Below are 16,010 nucleotides of genomic sequence, written 5' to 3' on the forward strand. Positions count from 1 at the left end.
GGTGTGTGGGTGTGTGTGTGGGGGGGGGGGGGCGGTGGGGGATGTGTGTGTGTGGGGGGGGAGGGGGTGGAGGATGTGTGGGGGGGGGAGGGGGTTGGGGATGTGTGGTGGTAGGGAGGTGTGGGGGTGGGGGTGGGGGATGTGTGTGTGCGCAGGGGGGGGGGTGTGGTGGGGGATGTGTGTGTGTGTGTTGGGGGGGGGGGGGAGAGGGGGTGTGTGGGGGTGTGTGTGTGTGTGTGTGTGTGTATCGGGGTTGTATCAAAGGGGGGTTGTATAAAAGCATGTCCAATGAAAGTGGGGTTGTATGAAAGCGGGAAGGCGGAGTAAACCGGTCATCACTGCCAGCAGTTGTAAAGTGGCAGTTCTAGTTTGTTTTGCTTTAACTCCATGGATATCCCCACAGGAGCCTTCACCTGCTTAGTTATCTTTGTTGCACTCATTACACTTTTGAAGTTATACTTTTGGAAAAACAGTAGAAAAAGTTTTCATGCTTTGGCAATTTCACATTTTCTTGTGTAAATATGGAGAAGGCAGGAGCACACACAGCCTTGCTTATTGCTAGCAAGATATATGCTTGGATTTAAGATTCGGTAATTTCTTTAAATTTTCAGATTTCACTCCAGATTTTGACACTTTAGTCCACCAGCTTCGATCGTCAAAGCTGAAGACAGATTTTGATTATACACGTACTTTAATTAGTCCATGAGAGGTCATCGTAGTTCCAAGGCAAGGCATTTTAAAAAGCCGAAACAAAATGGTGGATTAAGACTCTGGCGAGGTGAATGCTGGCTGACCAAGGATAAAGCCCGTTTTTGTTTTAATGTAATAAGGCTATTAATTATCTTCAAAAGGTATGTTTAAATCTACCAAAACACGAACCCTTTCCTTGGTATGCAAGCAAAGTTTCGGGTCGTTAGGATTCATTGTTTTAGAGTTATGGATGAGACACGCACACTCACATTTATTATTAGACATAGAGAAAAAATACTTGTCATGTACTTGGAAATTAACTTTGTACGCTGGTTGGTGCAGAGTTTTTGTTATGTTTTCTTTTTTATTTTGCTTAGCTTTTTGTTTGAGAGATGATCACTCATTGCCATTGCATTACTTTCTGAACATGTTTGTGTAGCTATCTTTTTGTATGTGTAAATTAAAAAAAAAAAAATCTTCCCTTTCATTCCCTCAACCCCTTTTAATCTTCTAGGGACCATGTCCATCTAAGCTCAGAGAAGTTTTTTTACTGCGTGGCCCATAGGGCAAAGCCGTCTAGAACAGTGTTTGCTCGTCTGTATGTATGTATGCATGTCCCCTCAAACGTTTACCAATCGGAGCTGAGGATCTGGTCACATGACAGGGTGATGTGATTACATCTGATGTTATTATGGCGGTAAGGCGGCTGACTCTCCACACACCGCCATTTTGATTTATATGCCGTTCATGCCGAACACATCGTCAAATCTGTCATATATCACAATCGCCATGCTCTACCTTTACGTTTTTCATTCTGTGTGAAACAAACAAACTGATTGTTAAAATGACCATCAAATATCGAAAGCATTGGCGTTATGTCTCTTCCAACAAAACGGTACGTACCCAACCCTTGTGGGGTATAATCTAGATTACAGTAGATCTTCCCTCAGTTCTGCAAGTAAAACTTACCTCATGGATGTCTGGATTCCTCCAAATTTCTTTGTTTAATGTTATAAACAGCACCAGCGACTGTTTAAAAAGCTAATCGTGTGTTTGTGGTTTATAATATTTTACAATCCCAGCTGCTCCGCTGTTAGACTTTTGGTCTGGTTTTTGTACCACTTAATTTAATGTTTTAAAAATAATAATTAAGTAATTTGAAAATAAACGGCATAATTAATAGTTGCACTGTTAGGTCGGAGTAATTTACAAATTACAGCGGCTGTTCTCTTCAATGATTACATTGTCTATAGTACAGTTTGTGGGAGGGGTTTTGTACACAAAGTCTAGGTTTATGAATGATCAAGGAAGGAAATCAACTTTTGGTGAAGATCTGTTTGGCATAAATTTTGAAATATTTTGCTTCAAAAATCACACTCTACTCCATTCTAACGTCGCTGTGGCAGCAAGATCTTGGTGCGATCAGAACCATATTCTCATGATGGAAATTGTCTATTGGACAAAAAATGGTACTCGACTCTGGGACAGACATGGAACATACACAAAATATATGCGTGCATGAGTGTGACGAGTGTGAACAGCTATAATAACAGACAAATGCTTTCACAGGCATGGGAGCAAAAAATGTACACGTTTATCTGCAGTTCGTTCATTATAGGAATAAAGGGAGTTCATGACAAAGCAGATTTACTTTTATCCAAAGTTTGGAGCATCACTCTTGTGCATTTAATTTCCACTATCTCCCTCTTCCCTCGAAGTGAAATGGATCACAAATTAAAAAGTACACATGCAAGTCATATGGATGATCGGAAGTAGTTTGCTTGCAAAAAAACCCCCCAAAACATTATTAAATTAAAAAAACACGTGCTACAAACACAAGACTTGCCTTATTCTTCTTCAGATACCCTTGTCTTTCCAAATATCCACCCGTATCCACAGCTATGTCACAGGAGAACTGTCTCACAACTGTCTATGCCCAGCTCACATTCCCTGTTAGTGGGTGAACCATCTCGATAGGCCGAAACAAAATGGCGGCTTAAGAACCCAGCAATGTGACAGTGGGCTTACCAAGATGGCAGACCACCATTTTGGTAAGGCTTTTTTTTTTTGGTTATGAGTACCTCGTTAATCATCTTCAAAAAGAGTGTTTTAACACACCCAAACACTCCCTTGGAGCTTGATGCGTATGCAAACAAAGTTTGGGGCCACTAGGTTTCATGGTTTTGGAGTTATGGAGGACACACGCACACATTGCCCTTTATTATTAGGCAAGATTGAAGTTGTGCATTTTTTTTTTCTTTGTGTCTTTTGCAGTGGTACTTCTCCATTGGCTTGTTTGAATGCTATGCTGCACACAAATTCTCGTGGCAGCAGTGGTATATTCTACAAGGTGCCAGGCCGGATGGGCGTTTATACTCTCAAGGTAACTCACTCATATCCCCCCTGCCCCCACTCCTTCCCCTTTCCTGTGGACTGTGAGGATATCAATCAGAGAGGTATAAGAAATGTGGAGCATATATAGTTGCTGTGCTATTTTGCTTTTTGTGGGGTTTTATTACCGAGGTGAGATACAGGCTAATTGTGACCTGCCAACACGGAATGGGTCAGAACTTGCAAAATATTATTTTTGAGACATCTACATTGTCTAAATCTGCAGAAAATTTGCTTTGAAATGATATTAAGTGAAATGATGAAACCATGTGTGTTTTTTGAGTAATAGGCAGATACGTTGGGAGTTTTCAGAATCTAGAATTAAAAAAAGATAAGCTCTCTGGATTTGAGCAGTCCTTCGTAACGGGCATCTATAACGCGGCTATCGCTATGGAGTTTTGCACAATTGAGACATTCTCTTTCCTCTTAGATTCTATCCAGTTTCATTGGGACGGGTTCCACCATCTATGGCTATGCTATTTCAGTTAATTAATCGTCACAACACACTGACAATTGTGTGTCCCATTTTTGGCTCTTATTTTCAATTTAATAAAAAGTCATTTTAATGAATTGAAATGGGTGGCTTGGGCTCGCATACTGTAAATCATGATTTAAGCAACCTTATCAATTAATCGGCATAATTACCCTGCGCTCGCGAAGCGAAAAGCGGGGTTAAGCATTCAGTTATGTGCGTGTGCCGTGTGCCGTACGTGTCTGCATTTTAAAAATTCATTTTCTCGGCAACCGTTGGTCCGATTGACATGTAATTTTCACCATAGGAGCGCTTCCTCCTGTAGAATATTTTAATGATTATTATGACGTCATAGGTCACGTGGTGCCGGCGCCATCTTGGAAAAACTTCGCACATCTATATCTCTGAAACCACTCCATGGAAACAAATTTGAAACCTGGCTCATTGTCAAGTGCTCCCCATGGGGAATAAGATATGTTAATGATGATGTCATCGGTGCTTTCGTTATGACGTCATAATTCGACAAGTACAACACCTATCCGATCATATCCATTTTTTATCCAGCATCTGTTGGTCTGATGGACACGAAATTTCACCATAGGAGTGCCTCCTCCTTTAGAATATTTTAATGATAATCTTGACGTCATAGGTCATGTGGTACAGGCGCCATCTCGGAAAAACCGAAAAATGTTGTACCTCTATCTCCAACACCGCTGCATGGAAAAATTTGAAACATGGTTCATTGTAAAGAACTCCATATGGGGAATAGGTGTTGTTAACGATGACGTCATTGGTGCCATAATTATGACGCCATAATTCGACAGGGACAATGCTTAGTCTGAGTTTGAAATGTATTGAGCGGTGATCTATGCAACAATTATATTAGAGAATATAAATTTATGATGTCATCGCTCACGTGGTCTGACAGCCATATTGGATCAAAGAAAAAAAAAAAGTTCAAAAACAGAAGAGTTGGCTCGCAACAAGTTGACTGTGCAGGGTAAGTATTCTATGAATACCATCTAGTTGATTAGGCTAACAGTTTCACATTGAGTGACGGCTGCTGCACCGGCAAACATAAGCGTGGTCCTTGGGAGTTACAAACTGCACACAGCAGATTCTTGAACAAAACCTTTTTCATGGCTACTGGCGTTTGCGTCACTCTTGCATCCATTGTCAATACATTAATTTATTTATTTAGCCCACCTGAAAGGAAGAGACTATTTGTACCAATTATGTGTGTGATTCCACATGCAGATCTACTTTAATATAGCACCCGGTGTGTGAAAGAGGTTGCCTAGACAACAACCACAGCGAGGATTTGCATTGTTAAATGCTCCGTTTTGTTTGTATTGTTTTGGAGAATTCACAAAGATCATTGCATTACTTGTAATAAAGAGTGTCACTGTGGTTACCAAAGCGAGAAATAATCCTCCAATGATTTTACATTTGCGCCATCATTTGAACATAAGGTAATCTGATTCTCTTTACTGAGACTTGCCTTTGTTTGACATTTGATCCGTTTTTCATACCGTAAGCATTGACAGGTCCATTCTACATAATGGCCATTAATTACTTTTTTGAGAACTCAAGGTCCGTCTTTAGGAATATTTGATCAAAACACAGGAATTTAAAAAAATGTAGAAACTCGGTGCGACATGAAAATAGTTCACGTAACTAGTGACGTTCACTACAAATTCAAATTATATACCTATGGTTTCTGTAGTTTATGGTGAAGCACATTATTATCCCCACGTTTTTTGGAGAAAAAAACCAGGGTGGAGGGCGGGGGGCTATTGTAATTGGGTCTGTCGGTCACCCATCTCCTCTTAAACGGTTGGGCAGAAATTCATCAAACTTAGTCGTTATGATCGCCACATGGCACGAAGGTGCAAGAGCAGTATAGTTTGCCATATATACGTATAGGTATAGTATACGTTTGCCATAGACGGCGATCAAAGGTGCAAGAGCCCCCTGGAGCAGTGGAGCAGGGTCAAAAGGTCAAATGCCGAAAAATGCAATTACAGGCATATTTTAAAACATTTTCAAAATGAAACTTTGTATATGCAATCAACATTGGAGAACGCATGAGATATGTAACAGTTTTTTGGATTTTACCCCCAGGTTCATATCCCAAGGGGTGGGGATTTTGGGTCTCGGGTCAAAATGGAAAACAAGTTTTTAACTCAAAAGTTGATATTTGGTCATTCCTGGTGGAACTTTTTTTTGCCATTTTTCAACTTTGTTTTAGGTGGGAAGTAGAGATTTGCGATGGCGTGCCATTGAGCACTCTTGGCCTGAATTGTTATTGTAGGAGCATAATCTAAGACTGTTTTGATTGTTGTTTTGATCATGTTTTGATCACCTAGTATGAGTTGTAAGTTGATAATTTTGGCGGTGGCGGTACATCATATACATCATATACAATTTTGGCGGTACATCATATACAGGCACTCCTCGCTATATGCACTCCCAGTTATATGCACTCCCAGTTAATGCATTTCCGCTGATACACAATGAATAAAGTAGGCTTGGTTGGAAGAAACGAGTACCTCGTTGTTTCCTTTGGTCAGAACCAGGAATTGAATACCAAATTCTACTGAGTTGATAACAGAATGCCACGAGTGTGTTCGACAGTTATATCTGCAAAAGATGGCTACTTTGCTGAGTCAAAAATTTAAATTAAATTTTGTTAAACAAAATGATTCTATGATTTCTTTTTTATCTCCAATTGTTTATTTGTTCTATGCTTAATTTCAGAGTACATTGAGACATTAAACTGCGTAAATTTCAATAAAAACTGGAAAAATTGAGGTGTTCTAAAACTTTGACCGACTGGCTTGGCAAGCGCTAGCTAGTTGCTTGGTAACTGAACACACCCCGGGTTTCCTCCCTTTCAGTTTTGTGTTGATCAACAGCGACTGTTTCAAAATGCCGACACAAAAACGGCACATTAGCAGCAGGAAGGGTCATGTTATTAACCCATTTGGAGTATATTGATTACAGTAGATCTTTGCTCAGTTCTGAAAGTAAAATTTTCCTTACGAATGTCGGATTCCTCCAAATTTATTTTAGTTTTGTGTTAAACAGCATTACTGAGTGTTTAAAAAGGTAAACATATGTTTGTGGCGTATAATATTTTTTACTTCTGGAAACCCCATGATAAGCTATTTATAAACGTGCACACGGTATTTGCTCTAAGAGGAAACACTCCTTGAGAAGGGGGAGATATTATTAGTATTAATTTTTTTTTGGAATAACATTAATATTATGCTTTTGTTATTAGAAATGTCCTTGGAAAACGTCACAATAAAGCTATCGTAACACTGATATACACCTCAACATGCAACCCCAATGGTGGGGAAAACCCTCTTGGGGAGGGGGTCAAATGAATTTGCTGCAACCTTCATTGTGTGACCCTTAGTCCTGCCAAGTTTGGTTGAGATTGGATAAGTATCGACCGAATGTATTGTGGTCAAAAATCATCGCAGACAGACACCAAATTGCGTATTATATTATTATTTGTGGTGGGTATTCATATAGTTATGCATTTAGTGATGTTCTGTATTGATTTACCGAGTTATTATCAGCCACCTAGGAACGCATCTTCGATTTCTAACACTATCTCAATGGGAAAATCTTTTTCGCTATGTGCAGTTTTGCGATACACACAACTTTTGTGGAGTGCATCTAATTCATATAGCGAGGAGTTCCTATATATATATTGTTACGGAAACGGAGTACGGCTCTTCCCCTTAGCAAGAGGGGGGTTAATCCCCCTTTTATTTTCACTGGCCGTCTCCGCTTTCCATACACTCCGGACCAGTCATACACCTCACCATTGGTCTTTCACGAACACCCGGGTCTACACCAACACCCAAGCCCACTGAATCTCCCGTCACACTATATACATTTCCGAGAATATCGCCACTCACCTCGGCACCTCGTCTTCGCTCCTCCTCCGCCACCTGCAAACTCTTTATTTGGTCAGTAAGCACATCATCACGATTTGAGCACAGACCTTGCACCAATTCCATCACTGCCTCCTTTATCTCCCTCTGAGTTTCCCTCCGTCTCTTCTTAATTTCACATACCCCCTCTTCCACTTCCTCTAATTTTTGTTTCACCTCTTTTATTTCCCAGTGCACTCCCTCAATTTCTTCCTCTAATGCCACCTTGGTCATTTCTATGTGCGTCCTTACTTCCCGTTCTTTCGTCTCCATTGCCTCTATCACCTCGTCCAACCTCTTTGTCAACCCCTCATGTACCATCTGACATTCCCTCTTTGTCGCTATGAGTTCCTTTTTTATCTCCTTCTGTGTCACCTTCAACCCCCCGATTACCGCAGTGTTCTTCTCCACTTGCTCCCCTAATTCCTTTTGTTCCACCGTCAGCTGCTCTACTCCCCTCGGCAGATCTTCTATGCCCCCCTGTAACCTAGCCGTACTATTTCTCACCTCTTTCTCCATACGCTCCTCACCCCGCTTTACCTCCTCGCGTACCCCCACGACCTCTTCACCCACACCTCGTCTGATCTCCTCCCCCATTTCTCCCATCTCTTTGGTAGATGCTGCCCTCATCTGTTCCAAATCATTCCTCTGGGCATCCAATTTAGTTTCCAACCCGATTTTCACCACCTCTATCTGATCTCCCATTTGTTTAATTTCCCGGGCGGATTGCTCCCCTATTTCCCTCAATTTGCCTTCCATGGTGTTTTCTAACCCCGTTAACCCATTCTTCACCCCTTTCAACCCGTTGTCTAAACCCTCAAATTTACTGTCTAAACCCTCAAATTTATTGTCTAAACCCTCAAATTTATTGTCTAAACCCTCAAATTTGGCTTCTAGCCCCCCAATTTGATTTCCCATGTCAGTTTTCAATCCCCCTATTTTATTTTCTAATCACTCCCCCATTCTGTTTTCCAATCCTACAATTTGGTTTCCCATTTGCTCACTGGTGCCCCTTGCTTCATCCCTCATTGCTCCCATCATTCTGCTTTCCATTTTCTCACTGTCAGCCCTCCTTCTGTCTTCCATTTCTTCACCCACTTAACCATAAGGGCCCTTATTTGTTCCATAAATAGGTTCAACCACATCCTCATTGCTCTCCTCCTCTCTCTCCCCCATATATATTTCCCTGGAGTCCTGGGTCGCTTCTACCCCTTCTATCTCCCCCACCGGCACCCGATCGCCTTGATTATCCATGGCACGATTTAAATTTAGGATGTCAAAATAAAATTTCGACCACTCGTAATTTTGAGTGCGCTAAGCGCACTTCAGGTCCGAATCTCGCTCCTGACACCAATTGTTACGGCCAATAGTACAATTGGTGTCCAAAATTTGGGCTAAATAAATTTAGTCCCAGGTTCGAATCCCACTCCTGACACCAATTGTTACGGAAACGGAGTACGGCTCTTCCCCTTAGCAAGAGGGGGGTTAATCCCCATTTTATTTTCACTGGCCGTCTCCGCTCCTGAAGCCACCCCGCTCCCTCCTGAGAGGCAGGTGGGCAACCTCGTTCGAGACCGCGGACAAGATGTTATTTGCCGAGCGGATTAGCAGCCCGCGGCTCGAACCATTAACAAAAACTAGACCCGATTCTAAACGTTGGCCAAATCGCGCCACAGGTATTCAATGGGGAAATCACAGACGATCGGACGAGCATGAAGAAGAAGACGAAGGTAGGAAATAACAGGATTTATTATTACTAATTATGTACAAAACCAAAGAAACCAAGGAGGAGGAAAGAAACGAAAATAATGACAGAAGGAGAAGACACAGTGCAATTCTACTTATTTATACAGGCTTACTTATACCCCAGGGACAAGACACACAAAACAAACTCACGTACACAAAAGGATGGAATGGCAGGAATGGATGGAGGGATGAGAAGGTTCAGGTCCGTGCAAACGGCAGGGCTGGAGGTGACAGCTCCGACTCCTCGCACTCTGGTTCACAGAACGGGCGACAGGGAGATCCGAAGACCGCGGCACGTCGAGGTTCGCGTGCCCGCACTGGTTGTTCTTCAGAGTGCTGGTTGGTATCGCGAGCAGGACGTGCCGATTCTCATTCGCTTTCCTCTCCAGAACTCACTCTCTCCTCCTCAACTGGGCTCCGGTGGACTCGGTGGGAGGCTCCGGGCGATGGGTTATATAACCACGCCCATGGAACTTTCGCGAACCTCCTCGAACGCGCTCTCTCCGCCCTCTCAGGCCAAACCCCTCATCCTTGGTTGGTTGATCGGGGGCTGGCTCACTCCGCCTCATGACGAGGTGGAGACACGTCTTTCTTCTCCGAGCTGACCGCGTGCGTAATGGAGTTTGGGGTGAAGAAAACCGCCCAATGCACTGGCACTTCGAAGAGATGATTGGGGGAAACTTGAAAAGGGAACTATCTTATGTCATTTGGTGCAATGCAGAGTCAACTAGTGGGAAACAGAGCCTTAAACTAACATATAATAAGAAATAACTATAGAGAGGTCTATGATGGCCTACGCGCTTGTACATGGACTAGCTAAGGGGACGACCTTTGACCTTTACACACAAAACGGAGGTATTTACAAGAATTACTACTAGAGGGTCATATTTACAAACAAAGGATTCTCAAATCCGCAACAATATATATATATATATTTATATATACAGTATATATATATATATATATATATATATATATATATATATATATATATATATATATATATACACATACATACACACACACACAGACTTGGCATTTTTTTTTTTTTTTTTTTTTGTATACAAGATCGAGGCTCGTGAAAGAGCTAACATTAATCACACAAAAAGACAAACCGACACACAAAAAACAAGGGGAGCGGCAGACAGGATGGGGAGAGAGGGGGAAGGACACAAACACAACATTTGAGAGCAGGGACATTGGGGGGAGGTGGGAGAGGAATAAAACATATTGTTACGCAACCGTGATTAACACCACAGTTACGGATGACCGATTTGCGAGACTTTAACTCCCGAGGCGAAAACTCAATGGCGGATTCAAGTTCAACACAAAGTTAAACGCGCGGAATGGCGCACGCAGCAAAGCTCCGCCCGCCGCCTTATCTACTAAAATCAAACACCCAGGAAAACTGCGTTCAGATATATATATAGAAAATAATATAAGGATTTATTATCGAATAGTAATACAGTGAAAAAGCCACGCCGGTAAATCTAATAACTCTAAATCGGGACGTCCCCACACGACTGACAGCAAACACGATACGAGGGAGATTATGAATACAAAAATAACACGTCACGTCGTTCAAATGTACGCGGATGCGGCTTATCTGTCTTTTGGTTGTCTTGGTGGCGGCCGTCCACACCGCTCCTTTTGGCCCGATCGCACACCACCAGGTCCTTCGCTCCAAGCTCCACGAGGCCCCGCTCCAAGCACCACGCGTCCGACGCGTGGCCAGCAGCTTCACACGAGGACGATCTCCACAAGGCCCGTGCACCAATGGTTCAACGGAGGGCTCGACTTGCAACGAACTGCTGCGAACTGCCGCGTGCTCTGTGTGCTTGGTGTTCTAACGAACTCTCCACCAACTGCCTTCGGGGAGCTTTTCCACCAACTGTCTTCGGGGAGCTTTTTCCACCAACTGTGTCTCCGCGTCGACTGTGTGCTCCAACGAACTCCCTGTGTACTCTCTGGACTGCCACGAACTCAACTCAACTCAACTCAACTGAAAAATGGCGTCCGACCGTCGCATATATTGGTGGCCGATCACGTCACATTGGCGCACTCCTCAGCCAATCATAGCCTCCCAACTCGCCCAGGTCACGCCCTCTGCGGCATGCGACTCCTGACATCTCCCGTCCGCGACCCCCCCCGCGGTCGTTTTGTAACACGTAACACGCGAGGTTGGTAGGCCTTTGAGGTGCGAACGGCGGCGGCCAACCGTGGCGGTGTTTTTGGCCTGGTTTCCTGTCTATTTATTACGAAGTCAATGTCAGGGAAAGGGAATTATTTAATGTTGCGCTAAGGACCTAACTAATGTTTATGTGGTTTGCAGTGCCATAATGGACAAAGGTTTGACTACCAGGTGAGACTCACAGGGGCGTTACCTTTAATCCCTCACTATTTAACACTCGGACCTCCAGGTAGATCCACAATCATACATCTTACCCCGACAAACGCCTAAACATCAAGAACTTATTACATGTAGAGTCCCTGTCACGACAGCCGAATACCTACCTATTCAGATCTACCTAGCTCTAGATATTGCTCTACCAAATTCATAACAATATAAACATATAAATAAAACGTATAAACATATAAAAATAAAACATATAAACATACAAATAAACGGATTGCGGTTAGATGTTATTTCGACCGAGCGGTGGTGTATTACCGCGACCTAACAGTTATTCCCCGACTAGACCCCGATTCCACCCAGACGTTGACCAAATCGCGCTATGCTGAATCAATGATGGAAAGGACACAATGACTGGGATAGATGAAACGACGCAAGGGGTACAGTTCTCAAGACCGGAGGAGGAGGATATAATTACAGTGGTGGAGAAAAGGGGTAGATTACAAGGTAGTGAGGTAAAGGCACAGAAGAGATAGGCACTTAATTACAGTCTTATCTTAGCCCAGACAGACCACAGACAAACGGAACAAGGCTGACTTACACAGGGATTGATGGCAGGAAGGGACAGGTAGTCGATAGCACAAGGTGCACCTTGGCTCGGGGACAGGATCAAGCACGGTCCAAGAGATGCAGGGAGGTCTCACTGCGCTCGGAAGGGACGTCTCTCTTGCTTCAAGCTCAGCGCGCATCTGACGTCACCTCCCTCTTCCTGCGCATGCTCAGCGGGGAGTGACACGCCCTCGGCTGGTTGGCTCCGCCCCAGATGGGACCGGTCCGCCGCTCCCATTGGGTGCGGGGGTTACCGGGCTCCGCCCTTGACGAGGAGCTGACAGGGAGCCCCTATTTGGTAACCCCGTCGAGCACATGTTCGATGGCGGCTCGCTGGGAAGGCCTCATGCCCTCCCAACACCCCCTACCAACCAAGCCGGAGTGAGGACGCGCACTCCCTGTGCACGCCGCCGCCGTTGCTGTTGCTGTTGTTGTTGTTGTTGTTGTTGTTGTTGTTGTTGCTGAACCGTGAGGAAGAGCTGCGGGGAGGTATTGGGAGGTCCTAAACTTCCTAACGGTGCCATACAATCACATTCTGGTGCAACGAAGGGTCAGAATTAATGGAAACGAGTCCTTAACTGACATAGACTAAGAATAACTAGCAAGATGTCCTATAGTTGTCTTACATGAGATGCGGTGAACCTGGGCACGACATTTAATGGGGGAAATAGGGGGAGGTCGGGTCTACAGAGTGTTGTTTACAGAAAATGGGACTAGGGAATGGGGGATTGGGGATAGTTGGGAAGTATTGAGGAAATAGGGGAATATTTCAAGCGGATATGGATGGATGCAAATCCCATATCCGCAACATTACCATCCATCGGCACGGTTATCTACCAAACAAAGATTATAGCTGCGGGTGAAGCATACGTATTCCAAATATGGGGCATCTTCCATAAACTGACGAGAGAAAATAATTGAGGGATTTTCAAGCTGGTCCTCACAGAAGGATGAAGTGAGATTATGCGCATTTTTTTTTTTTGTGAGATTGAGTGTGAGATTGAGTGTGAGTGTGAGATTTTTTTTTTTTTTTTTGTATACAAGATCGAGGCTCGTGAAAGAGCTAACATTAATCACACAAAAAGACAAACCGACACACAAAACACAAAAAACAAGGGGAGCGGCAGACAGGATGGCGAGAGAGGGGGAAGGACACAAACACAACATTTGAGAGCAGGGACATTGGGGGGAGGTGGGAGAGGAATAAAATATATGAACACTGCAAGGACTCTGGGGTGAATTACCGGGGGTAGAAAAGATCAAGGTTTTCGGGGAAGATAAGAGATGGTGGTGAACAGCTGTTTTAAAGACCTGGAGGGAGGAGTGGGATTGAAGGGAGTGGGGGAGTTTGTTCCAGAGGTGGGAGAAAAGGGGAATGAAAGAGTGAAGGTGAGCAGAGAGCCTAGACTTTGGCAGTTTAACCATAAGAGGGTTGCAGGCAGATCTTGTGCGACCTGAAGGAATATTGGGGGGACAGAGCACAGAGAGAGCTGGGGGAGCAAGGCCGGAGAGGAGTCGGTAGAAGACAGAAAGACCACCAACCTGCCTGCGGTGAGTGAGTGAAAGGCCCTCGGAGTTGACTACATCGCAGGAGATTCCAATGATTCTGAAAGCTTTGGCCTCAACAGCGTGAAGCCGAGCAAGGTGTGAGGCAGGAGCACCAGCCCAGAGGGGGGAACAGTATTCCATTGAGCTGTGGATGAAAGCCTTGTATGTGGTGAGGAGCTCAGGTGTGCCAAGGAAGGACTTCGCACGATGGAGGATGCCCAGTCGGCGACTGGCTTTGGAGGCCAGCTTGGAAATGTGGTTTTCCCAAGAAAGATCATGGCAGATAGTGAGACCCAAAAGCTTGAGCGACAGAACATCTTGGAGAGGATTGTTGAGAAAGTAGATGGGAGGGTTGTCCAGTCGGTCCTTTCAGAGAGACATTGTAAGAGTGTGAGATTTGTCAGGATTGAAAGACATGTTCCACTTGTTTGACCAGTCTGTGATTTTGTCCAGGTCTGCAGAGAGTGAGGAGGCTGCAGACTGCCGATCTGAGGGATGAGGAATGGAGCGGCAGATAGTGGAGTCATCAGCAAAGAGATAGAGAGGATTTTCCAGAGAGTCGGAGAGGTCATTGATGAAGACCAGAAATAGCACAGGGCCCAGAACACTACCTTGGGGAACTCCAGCCAGAACAGGAAGGGAAGATGAGAGAAATCCATTCAGGGCCACACGTTGCCTACGACTAGAGAGGAAATCCGCAAGCCATGAGTGGAGATTTCCCTGAATACCATAGGAGGTGAGTTTGGTGAGCAGAGCTGGGTGCCAGACCGTATCGAAGGCACGTGATATGTCAAGTGAGACAGCTCTGATTTCCTGTTTGGCATTGAGGACCTCCATCCATTGTTGAGACAGCAGAAGCAACATGTCCAGAGTAGAATGACCTGGTCTGAATCCAAATTGATGGTCAGAGATCAAGCCATTGGAGAAGAGGAAGGATTTGATATCTGAAGCAATGATGGATTCCATGACTTTGCTGATAATTGGGAGCAGGCTGATTGGTCTGTAGTTGCAAGGATCTGTTTTTGCACCTTTTTTGTGTAAAGCGGTAATGTTTGCTGATTTCCAAGATGCTGGCAGATGACCTTGAGCAAAAGAGAGGGTGAAAAGAACAGAGAGAGGGTGAGATAGAGCGGCAGAGCAGGATTTTAGGACCCGAGGGCTGATGCCATCTGGTCCAGTTGCAGAATCAGAGTCGAGGTTTGATAAAAACCTCTCCACCTTGTCAGGAGAGAAGGACACAGAGTCCAGGAGCAGTTGGGTTCGACTGGGAAAGGTGGGAACAGAGAGAGATGGGTTTGGGACACAAGATTTTGAGGCAAACACAGAGTTGAGGCATTCGGCTTTGTCACTTGCGGTGTCAACTGTGTAGCCATTTGAGGTAAGGGAGGGGATGGAGGGGGAACAAACACCAGAAACGGATTTGACAAGACGCCACCAGGATTTGGAGGAAGGAGACAGGTTTGAGAGTTCAATCTTGAGTGTGGAGAGATAGTGCTTCCTGGCACTCCTGAGGGTAGAAACACACTTGTTTCGAGCTTGGTGGAATGGAACTGAGATTGCCTTCAGTTGGATTTGCCTTCCAAGACGCAAAGGCAAGTTGTTTCAGGGCAACTGCCTCACCACAAGATTCAGTGTACCATGGACGGGAGGAAGGGTAAGACAACTGAAGATGAGATGGGATAAATCTGTGCATGAGAGAGAGCAGTTTGCTTTGGAAGAATTCCCAGGAAGAATTGATGTCAGAGGCATTAGAGATGGGAGACCAGTCCAGTTGATTGATGGCTGCTTGCAGACCGTGCCAGTCGGCCTGAGTGAAATGCCAGACTCGTCGGCGCTGAGGAGGCTCTCTGAGAATGGCCAGTGAGATGTCCACTTTAACAAGCACATGATCAGAAGAACCGATTGGAGCAGAAGAAGAGCAGCAGACATTTGCAGGGAAGTTAGTCATAACCAAGTCCAGAAGAGAAGATACTCCATTGACTGAGATCCGGGTCGGGAAATTGACAGATTGTGTCAGTCCCAATGAGTCGCAGAAGTCCTTTGCTGAGGTGCCATGGCTGGTGAGAGATGAACCCACACCCAGCCAGCTGGCATGATGACAGTTGAAGTCGCCACATATGAGGAAGAGAGAGTTTGGATGAGTTGATAGAAGTTGGTCCATGTTGTCCGACAGAGAAATGTAAATGGAGTCATCACTGTTTGGAGGACGGTACAGAACACATATGAACAAAAGGTGGGAGCGGAGAGGAAG

At 44.6% G+C, this 16,010-nt stretch overlaps 1 protein-coding gene across 3 annotated transcripts in view; it reads left to right on the plus strand.

Annotated features, from left to right (window-relative positions):
* The window catches only part of ASXL2 (ASXL transcriptional regulator 2), a 121,767-nt gene that overhangs the window by 16,739 nt on the left and 89,018 nt on the right, over window positions 1-16,010 (plus strand). For all 3 annotated transcript variants that reach the window (XM_068130963.2, XM_068130964.2, XM_068130961.2), the window contains exon 4: window positions 2,965-3,073. In XM_068130963.2, coding sequence (XP_067987064.2) covers window positions 2,965-3,073 — 109 coding nt within the window. The remainder of the gene's footprint in view (window positions 1-2,964; window positions 3,074-16,010) is intronic.

The sequence above is a fragment of the Myxine glutinosa genome, chromosome 11 (assembly GCF_964187855.1).
Source record: "Myxine glutinosa chromosome 11, kmMyxGlut1.1, whole genome shotgun sequence".
In the NCBI taxonomy this organism is placed as follows: domain Eukaryota; kingdom Metazoa; phylum Chordata; class Myxini; order Myxiniformes; family Myxinidae; genus Myxine; species Myxine glutinosa.